Genomic DNA, 10,676 nt, shown 5'->3' with positions numbered 1-10,676 from the left:
GAATAAAAAATTTTCTTTAAAAAACATTTTTTTGTCGGATTTTGGGAAAAAAAATTTTAAACCCCCCGGGGGCCCGGGGGGTTTTTAATTTTTGGGGAAAAAAGGGGCCCGCCCGTTTGCCGGCCTTTTAAAAGGGAGACACGTACCTTGAAAAAATCATCCTAAAGGGAGAAATAATTTTTTTTAAAAATTTAATTTTGAATTTGTAATTGGTTGGCTTTTTTCTGCTGTGAAGCCCCTGTTAATTTTTTAAAAAGGAAAGGTAATAAGTTTTGGAAAGATGGAAGGAAAATTTTTATTTTGGGAATAAAAAGGTTCTTATTTTGTTTTCCAAAATTGGCTAGCTTAAAAAATAGCCAGTAAGATTAATTTAAATTTTGGGTAATCAATTTAAAAATCCAGAGTTGGTTTTTTTTAAAACCTTTAACCATTTCAAAAAAACTAAAATATTAAAAGGGTTTTTTTGGGAATGTGTTTTTGTTGGACAATTTTTGGTTCTTTTATTAATGTAGGGACTTCATGAGGAAAAAAATTAGTTTTTGAAGGTAACTGTCCCTGTTGGCCTTTAATTTCCCCTTTGGAGGAATGCTGCAATCAAATTGGGCTTCATGAATAATTTCAATGCCTACCATCCCTTTTCAGGTTTGCCTTCCAGGAGTGTTACGCCCCTAACTCTTAAAAAAGGGCCCCTCAATTTCCCTCATCCTGGACGAACCCCCCGGGGAAAATTTACTCGCGGACCAAATACGGGGCAATCAAATAATCAGGGGGTTTAAAGGGTTCCTGAGAAAAACAAACCCCCCCCATCCCCCGAAAATTTCTGGTCCGTTTCCGGGTGAGGCCCAAACAAGGGCAGCTCGGATGTCTCCCTTTTCCCCGTTGATCAAGAGGTCCGTAAAAAGGGTTCCTGATAGTTGACCAAAAATCTAACTTCTTAACAAAAAGGCCTAAAAGGGTTAAGTGCTGTATAATAAAAACTAAAATGTCAGCCACTTACCAAAACCCTTTCTCCATTGGTGTTGACATGATTTATAAACTTTTAAAAACCCCAAAAGCTCCATAAGCTCAGTTGAAGACTTAAAAAGATAACAGGGAAATACTTACACCGCCTTTTTGTTCCCCCCACAAACCCCAACCAAAACCAAAAAGAATTATTTAATGCTGGGGAAAAACCAACACCTGTTTTAAAAAGCCGTCGATTAATAATTTCAATTTAAATTTTTCCTTTTAAAAGTTTTACATATGTGTTTAAACAAATGGTTACACCTGGGGGATGCTTATTTTAACAAAATTTTGGTATTTCTAACACTCTTGGTTTATTAAGACATTGGGTTTTTTTAAATTAAATTTTTTATTCAAAACCCGGTTTTTAATACAATTGCCGGTTTTTAACCAAATGGGGATTTTAAACCTTGGTTATTTAATAACAATTTTACTTTAACATAATTTTTTTTCCCAAAAAGATTTGAACACGTCTGTTTAAGAAAAATTTTATTAAAAAAATTAATCAATACTAAATGCTTACAAAACATGAACTTCAATAAAAAGATAAACTTTAATCAGAAAAATTTTAAAACCCCTCAAAACCCTCAAGCACCGGATATTTTCCCCCAAAAGGGGGGGCCGGTTTGAGAGGGCAAAAGAGGGTAGGGGATATCCATGGCTCCTGTGTCAATCCTCCCTTACTTAGTTTGGGCCTTAGACAAAATGGCCAATTTCTGCAAGGGGGCTGAAGGTTCTTTAGGAAAGGGAAAGCCATCCTCCGCGGGAGGGGAACCCTCCGAGGGAAAAACCCTTGAGAAAAAGGGGGTGTTTAACGGGGGGATGGTCGGCCCGCTGGTATGGAACTGCCCCTGGGAATTTTATTGGGGGCTTATTGAGGAATCCGGGTTTTAGTTTTTAATCCCCGATAACAAATATAAAAGCGGACAGGAACTGTAGGCATTTTCCAAAACCTAAACCACCTTCACCATTTGAGCAACCTGCAAATTAACTGCCTTCCAAAAAAGATTTTCCACAAGAACAACATTTTTATTTGGCCCCAAAAAAGGGGCACAAGGTCCCCCCCCCCAAGGCCCGACCCCAAAAGTATGTAAAGCCTACAGACCGGTTCTGAAGAGGCACGGTGTGGCTAGAGGGGGCCTCCTGCGCTCTCCAAGACTGCTTTGACTCAACAGACTGGGGAATGTTTAAACAGGCAGCCACATACAACGACCACACAGACATTGGGGAGTACACAGACACTGTTACTTCTTACATTAGCAAGTGCATTGATGATGTGACCCATGTAACGACCATCACCACTCGGGCTAACCAGAAGCCGTGGCTAACAGGGGAAGTCCATCGGCTGCTGAGGACTAGAAATAGGGTCTTCAGAGCTGGGGACGAAACGGACCTGAAAACAGCGAGAGCCAACCTGTCCCACGGCATCAGGAAAGCAAAAATTTCCTACACAAAAAAGATAACCCGGCACTTTAAAGACAGCAGAGACACACGCAGCCTGTGGCGGGGCATTCAGACCATCACAGACTATAAACCCACGCCACAGAACTGCGACAGCAACATCTCTCTGCTAAACAACCTCAACAGCTTCTTTGCCCGGTTTGAAGCACAGAACAGCACTCGTCCACACAAGACTCCGCCCCCTCCCCATGATCAGGTTCTGTGCCTGTCTGCTGCCAGCGTGAAGAGGACTCTCTCGTCCATCAACACCCACAAGGCAACAGGTCCAGACAACATCCCTGGTCGTGTGCTGAAGGACTGCGAGAGGAGCTTAAGGACGTCTTCACGGATGTCTTTAATACTTCTCTGAGACAAGCTGTTGTTCCATCATGCTTCAAGGTAACCACCATCATACCTGTGCCAAAGAAATCCACTCCGTCCTGCTTCAACGACTATCGTCCAGTGGCACTGACCCCCATAATCATGAAGTGCTTTGAACGACTAGTCATGTCGCATATCAAATCCATTCTCCCCCCCACTCTGGACCCTTTCCAGTTTGCATACCGGGCCAAACCGGTCCACGGAGGATGCAATCTGCTCTGCTCTCCACCCAGCCCTCACCCACCTGGACAAAAAAGACTCCTATGTAAGAATGCTGTTCATAGACTTTAGCTCAGCATTCAACACAATCATCCCACAACAACTAATCTGCAAACTTGACCAGCTGGGGCTCAACACCTCGCTGTGTAACTGGCTGCTGGACTTCCTGAGTGAGAGGCCACAAGCAGTACGTGTTGGCAACAACACCTCGAGCAGCATCACACTCAGCACAGGGGCCCCTCAGGGCTGTGTGCTCAGTCCCCTGCTCTTCACCTTGCTGACTCACGACTGCAAAACCAGCTACAGCACCAATCACATGGTCAAGTTTGCAGGCGACACAACATTGATAGGTCTCATCACCAAGGATGGCGAGACCCTCTACAGGAGGGAGGTCAACCTTCTGACCACGTGGTGCGAGTCAACAACCTCCTGCTCAACAACAGCAAGACCAAAGAGATCGTTGTTGACTTCCGGAAAGGCCACACCCATCACCCACCACTGACCATCAGCAGTGCGGACATTGAGCAGGTCAGCAGCACCAAATTCCTGGGGTGGAAATCAGTGAGGACCTCTCGTGGACAGCCAACACTACATCGCTGGCAAAGAAAGCAGAGGCGCCTCTACTTCCTCCGGAAACTGAGGAAAGCAGGGAGCCCCCCATCCATCATGTGCACCTTCTACCGCGGCACCATCGAGAGCATCCTGACCAACTGCATCACTGTGGGGGGCGGAAGCTGCACAGACCACAGCAGGAACGCCCTGCAGCGCATAGTGAAGGCAGCTGGAAGGATCATGGGTGCCTCACTCCCCCCCCTCCCATCCCTGCAGGACATATACAACACCCGCCTCACCCAAAGCGACCTCGACAGAGTGACCCCTGCCACCCCTCACACGGTCTCTTCAGCCTCCTGCCCTCTGGGAGGAGATGCGAGCCTCCGGGCTCACACCGCCAGGCTGTCCAACAGCTTCATCCACCAGGCTGTCAGGAAGCTGAACTCTCTCCCCATCCTCCCACTCCGTCCTCTTTCAGACTCACATGTCTGAATGCTGCTAGCACAATTTATGTTGTCTATATGTTTACATGTTTCTTACTATTTTTGCACTTTATGTTGTCTATATGTTCACATGTTTTTTACTATTTTGCACTCTATGTAGTCTATATGTTGCACAATTCACTTCATGTTGGACAGAAGAGAAACGCAATCTTCTGTATGTTTGCACATATGGAAAATTGACAAATAAAACTGACTTTGACTTTGACTTTGAGGGAACACTCATGAGCACGTTGTTGGGCAGTGAACGTGTGGCTCAGGATCCTGGTGGACTGTTCATATTGGGCTGTGAGACCACTTATTTTCTGTGATCTCACTGGATTTGAGTGGGTATGTTTGTTCAAAACCTTTATGTTTTGTCTCATAATGGCGTTTCACATTGCCACTTTTAATAAGTGCCACGGTTTCTGAACATATAAGACACACTGGTTTTGTGCTCCCTGTGGGAAGTATGAACAGAAATGAGTCTGTCCATTCCGGATTAAATGCTCTATTTTCGCTGTCAACTTTTCTTTTTTTGGAGAGCGACATTTGTTCCTTGTTTCTCTCACTTTCTCTGTCTCACTCGCCTTTTTCTCAACTTTCTCCAGCGCAGTCGTCCGTTTCTCTCCCTTTGCTTTCTACATGTATCGCTTTCTTTTTCTTTCTACCGTCTTTTCAAGTGTAACCTGCCTCTACTTTCTCATCTGTCAGCGTACCGCTGTCTGTTGAGACGTAATGTTTACCGCCGAGAATGCATAGATTTGATTGGCTGAGTGGTATCACGTGGGATGGCTTAACTCGCATGCAATTGGTCTGTGCGTTTCGCATCCGCTAAACCACTACCGTAAAGACTGCAAAAGCTGCGCATGCGCCGGGTAAAAAAATTAAAACACCCCGTCAGGTTTTAAATCATAACCTTCTGTTTTGGCTGGCGGTCCGGGTCCGGATGGGACGGCCTCTGGGTCCGGACCCGGACCACGGTCCGCCAGTTAGTGACCTGTGGTCTACACCTTCACAGAGCTATATTTTATTTATGATAATATACTGTATCTAATTACACAAGGCCATTTTAGGACCTAGGTGAAATAACTGTTTAGGCAAAACTGCTTTTAATGCTGGCATACTAACCATTTGTTGTTACTTTGTAGATATTACAATACATTTGGAAATGATAGCAATGTTGTTGGACTTTAAAAGCAGTGTATATGGTTTGGCACAGGCATATTTTGAGTTCTGATATTGGGCTTGTTTTTTGGGCTGGTTTTGATTGGCCATTGGGCTGGTTTTGTCACACAGACCTGGCAACCCTGGCTGCAGGTAAGAGGCGGAGCCACCCTGAAGAGGAGAGCTGCTGCGTCACACCCCGGAAACCACACGTTGGTCCGGCAGAAACACTGCAGCGGAGACGAGTCTCTGCTTTTCTCTCAATTCAAAGTGACTTCATCAGAGTCTCTTACAAACACTGGTGAGTACATCTGATTATATTTACACCTGTAACCACCAGGATTAACGCAACACCTTAGCTTTAGGGCTCGATCACACCAGCCGCTTCAAACACGCCGTGGTAAAAACGTGCCTGTGGAGTGCGCGCGCAGCCGGGCGATACAACTTCATTTACAAAATGGAGTCAAGCAGCCGTCGCGCTCTTGCTGTGTTGTGGGATGAAGAGGAGGAGAACGCCCCATAAAAGCGGAGGTTATACCGCTAATATGAGTGTCTCGTCGGGGTTTGCCTTTTACTTTTGAATTTCCCGCCGTTCATACCACACGAAAACAGGAAGGAGAGCCCGCCTCCTGCTTGATCCGATTGGCTGCCTTCGGCCTCCTGCTTGATCTGATTGGCTGCCTTGAGCCTCTTGCTTGATCCGATTGGCTGCATTGGGCCTCTTGTTTTTGTGCTCAAATCTTTTATTGGTTTTCGAAATATATGCAAAAGAAAAGATGAACACACTGTACATATACAAAGATACTCAGACAAAAACCATACTAAAAATATATTATATATATATGGGTAGACATGCAAAAACCTGCACACAGTATTTTGCTGATTCATTCTTCAACATTTTTAGAGTAGTCTCATATTCATTCTTTTGGCCTAATCTAGTTTTATTCAGATGCGAAGAACATGAGATTGCTGTATTCCTTATGCAACCTTTGATGGCACTCTATAGAATACACGGATCATTAGTGGTCCCAGCATTTTCTGAAATATAAACAGTAAAGGCATCTCTAAAGTAGGTGCACAACTCATTATTTCTTCATTATTTCTGCTGTTCTTTAACTCACTTTTGACTTATTCTGTGCTCCTTTGCAAGAGGAGCGAGGTTGAGTCTGTCGGCACGACTTTGATCTTGTTTCTTAATTAAAAGACATACAAATAATTACACCGTTTTTTTCCCCTTTTCAACAAATAATGAAACTATTTTTAATATAATGTTCTTTTCTTCCTCAATGTGTGTAGATATGGCTTCTGCAAACTTTCTGCCATCTGAAGATCAGTTCCTGTGCTCCGTCTGTCTGGATGTGTTCACTGATCCAGTCACAACACCATGTGGACACAACTTCTGCAAAAAGTGCATCAATGATTACTGGAATACCAACAACCAGAACATGTGTCCACTGTGTCAAAAGGTTTTCTTCTCAAGACCTGAGCTGCTCGTCAACACCTTCATCCGTGAGATGGTTTCTCAGTTCAGACAGTCGACTAAACGGAAAGCTCGGAGCTCAAGGAAACAGGTTGCCAAACCAGGAGAAGTTCCCTGTGACGTCTGCACTGGAACCAAACTGAAGGCCCTGAAGTCCTGCCTGGTGTGTCTGGCCTCCTACTGTGAGACTCACCTGGAGCCTCACCTGACAGCTTCACGCCTGAAGAGACATCAGCTGATGGACCCTGTGGAGAACCTGGAAGACAGGATGTGTCTGAAGCACGATAAACCTCTGGAGCTGTTCTGTAGGACCGACCAGACGTGTGTCTGCATGCTCTGCACTGTGTTGGACCACAAGATGCACAATGTTGTTCCTCTGAAACAAGAATGTGAAGGAAAGAAGGTGGAGCTGCAGAAGACAGAGGCTGAAACTCAGGAGATGATCCAGAAGAGACGCCTGAAGATTCAGGAGGTCCAACACAACGTGAAGCTCAGTGAGGAAGATGCAGACCGAGAGAAAGCAGAAGGTGTTCAGGTCTTCACTGGTCTGAAGGAGTCTGTGGAGAGGAAACTGAACGAGCTCATCACTACGATAGAAGAGAAGCAGAGAAGCACCAAGAAACAGGCTGAAGACGCCATCAGAGAGATGGAACAGGAGATCTCTGATCTGATGAAGAGGAGCACTGAGGTGGAGAAGCTCTCCCTCTCTGAAGACCACCTCCACCTCCTCCAGAGTGTCCAGTCCCTCAACATCCACCATCCACCACCCACCAAGGACTGGTCTCAGGTCAGTGTTCCTCCAGCATCACATGAGGGGACTGTGAGGAGAGCTGTGTCTCAGCTGGAGGAGACGCTCAGTAACATGATGAAGACGCTGGTTGCTGAAGTTGAGATGAAGAGGGTCCAGAAGTTTGCAGTGGACGTGACTCTTGATCCTGAAACAGCTCATCATCAACTCATCCTGTCTGATGATGGGAAACAAGTGAAACATGCTCAGGTACAGCAGCCACGTCTCCCCGACAATCCACAGAGGTTCTCTCACGGTCTCTGTGTCTTAGGAACACAGAAGTTCTCTTCAGAAAAACTTTATTACGAGGTTCAAGTTAAACAAAAATCTAAATGGGCTTTAGGAGTGGTCAGAGAGTCGGTCAACAGGAAGGGACCCATCACACCGAGTCCTCAGAACGGTTACTGGACTATATGTTTGATAAATGGAAATGAGTACAGAGCTAATGATGATCCTTCAGTTGTTTTCTCCCTGAAGTCTGGGCCTCAGAAGGTGGGGGTGTTTGTGGACTATGAGGAGGGTCTGGTCTCCTTCTATGACGTAGAAGCTGCAGCTCTCATCTACTCCTTTACTGGCTGCTCCTTCAAGGAGAAACTCCTCCCATTCTTCGGTCCTGGTCGTTATCATGATGGTAAAAACTCTGCTCCTCTGATCATCTCTCCTGTTGGAGTAAACTAATCACTCTTTGGTTATTGTAATGATTTTCTTCGTTGAAGAGCATAAATGTACATATCTTGTCTTAATATCATGCAGTTGAACTTGACATCTTCCTGTTTACTGTGGTGATTGATTTACACGTCATTATTAAATGTATCCCGTTACATATAAACACATTAAACTCTGCTTCATGACACATTAAATGTAGAATTTCAATTCAAATCTTTGTTAAATCTAAGACATTTATTTCTACGTTCAGAAGAAAGATCCAGAAAAGTAAAGCCTGGTTGACAGAAGTTGTTTCATGACAAATAAATTGTATTCTGTGACTTTCATAATAAAAGATGTTTACAAGCCAAACAAGACTTTTTTGAAAAATATTATTTTTACAGTTCTTACAAGTCCATCTGAAACCATGAGTCAATTGACAGAAAATGAAATGGAAACTATTTGTAATGGTTTCATAAATGTTACCTGTAAAAACATTTCATGTTTCCAGCTTCACAAATGTGACGTTTTGCTACTTTTCTTTTTAATAATGTTAATAATGTCAATGCTTTAGTCATAATGTTGAGGTTTGGCCAAACAAACATTGTGAAGGTGTCAGTTCAGGATGCCGACTGGACACGAGGAGCTGGAGTCCAGATGTGGCTCGTCGTGTCCCAAGTTCTCAGGAACAGAAATAAAAGACATTGGAAATGTTTTCTCACTACAAGCTATTTACTAAACGGATGACACAGCGACCAGCAAGAAGTAGAAAGAGGCGTAATTTAATAAAAAGAAAATCTCACAAGACAACTTCAGTCTGTCCACATTGTTTTATTTTCCTACAGAGCGTCGTCCTCTCTCAAAATGACTAAACAAAACATTTCAGCACTTTTTTTACAAAGTGTTTGCGAGTCGAGAACGAACAGAAGACCGATAACAAACTAATTGAAACAATAAATACTTTGTGGAGCGGAGAAGATTCCCGTTTCTGGAACGTTCCACGACTGATAAAGGAACCGCGAGGACGGAGTAACCCTGGTACACGATGCTGTCGGGACGGGAGGGGGGGGCTGTTATGATCCAGATACTCTTCATACCCCAAAACGGGTCATTTAAGTTAAAAGACAAACACACACGACTGTCATGGATAAACCAGGAATAAAAAAAACTAAATTCCACTTCCGGAAGTGATGGACGTCGGCCGGCGTGATGGAGGCCGAGGCGTTGGCGAGGTCGTCACGGAGGGTCCACGTGAGGAAGAGGAGAAGGAGGAGGGGGTGGTCTCCTCCTGGTCCTCATCGCCCTCGCCAGACTCTGGGCGCTCACGATCCGCTGCAGGACCGGAGCACAACACACAGCGGGGTTAGTCTCTCTTCTCGGTGGCCCGTCGTTATGTTCTTCTGCTCCCGCTTGTTCCCGCGTGGAGAACCGAAGGACTCGCGGAGGTCCGAGAGGAGCGCTGGGCCCGCCTACCTGGCTGATGCTGGGCAGCTTGGTGAGCAGCATCTGGAAGACGGGCGGAGGCAGAGTCTGCTGCAGCACCTGCAGCAGCTGCTGCGGCTGACCGCACACGGCGATGGCGTTGGTCAGGTGGTCCACGCCTTTCTCTAGTCGCCTGTGGAGCGCAGCACAGACACGAGGCGTGAAGACGAGCACTCGGGGCGTCTCATAGGAAGCCCCTCTTCTTCTTCTTCTTCTTCTTCTTCTTCTTCTTCTTCTTCTTCTTCTTTTTAGGCGGCTGGCATCCAAACTGGTGCATTACCGCCACCTACTGCCTTTCTTTGCGAACTAGAAATATCTAGCACTTTATCTCCTCGAAAAGAAAAGAAAAGAAATAGAAATAATAATAAACTAAACTAAGAAGGGAGCCCTGTCAACTTCAGTGCCCTAAATTCTTCTCTTCAACCCTGTCTCCTTCAGATACTGCAGCACCCTTCCTGCCCTCAAGGATAATGCATCCCTCAATTGCACCCCTCCTCCTGCCAGCCTCCTCTTCAACCTGCCTCGCTCGCTTCTAAATGTCTGGCAATGCCACATGACATGATCCACCGTTTCTGCTGTCTTGCAGTACTCACACAGTCCGGTTGGGTGTTTTTTAATTAATTGCATTGTTTTGTTTAGCTTTGTATGTCCAATCCTGAGTCTACTCAATATGTTTTCTTCTCTAGTGCTAAATATTGTTGTCCTCCCCTTGTTAACCTCCTTCTGGATAGTATACAGATGTCTTCCTGTGCCTCCTGCCTCCCAACTGTGCTGCCATTCCTTCATAATGTTTATTTTTATAATTGATTTAGCTTCTGATCTGCTAAATAAAATGTCCTTCTTGTTCTGACATTCCAATGCTTGCTTTGCTAGTTTATCTGCTGCTTCATTTCCCTTTACCCTCTATGTGCCGGCACCCACATGAATGCTACCAACATACCCATATGCTTAAGACGGAAAAGTGCTTTGTGTATTTCATTGATTAAGTCCTGCCTGCTGTTAGATGTGAGTGATTGTAATGACATTAATGTTGAACTGGAAC

The 10,676-nt window shown here is 45.0% G+C and overlaps 1 protein-coding gene across 1 annotated transcript; it reads left to right on the top strand.

Moving 5' to 3' along the window:
- Nucleotides 1-5,185: 5,185 nt before the first annotated feature.
- Nucleotides 5,186-9,411, top strand: LOC130189756 (E3 ubiquitin-protein ligase TRIM39-like). The gene is made up of 2 exons (XM_056408693.1): nucleotides 5,186-5,541; nucleotides 6,537-9,411. The coding sequence occupies exon 2, from the start codon at nucleotides 6,539-6,541 to the stop codon at nucleotides 8,183-8,185; it is 1,647 nt and encodes a 548-aa protein (XP_056264668.1). The 5' UTR covers nucleotides 5,186-5,541; nucleotides 6,537-6,538; the 3' UTR covers nucleotides 8,186-9,411.
- The last annotated feature ends 1,265 nt before the right edge of the window (nucleotides 9,412-10,676 follow it).

This window comes from Pseudoliparis swirei, chromosome 24 (genome assembly GCF_029220125.1).
Source record: "Pseudoliparis swirei isolate HS2019 ecotype Mariana Trench chromosome 24, NWPU_hadal_v1, whole genome shotgun sequence".
NCBI classification, from domain to species: domain Eukaryota; kingdom Metazoa; phylum Chordata; class Actinopteri; order Perciformes; family Liparidae; genus Pseudoliparis; species Pseudoliparis swirei.
Note: the sequence above shows the minus strand (reverse complement) of the source record. Positions and strands in the feature narration are given on the sequence as shown.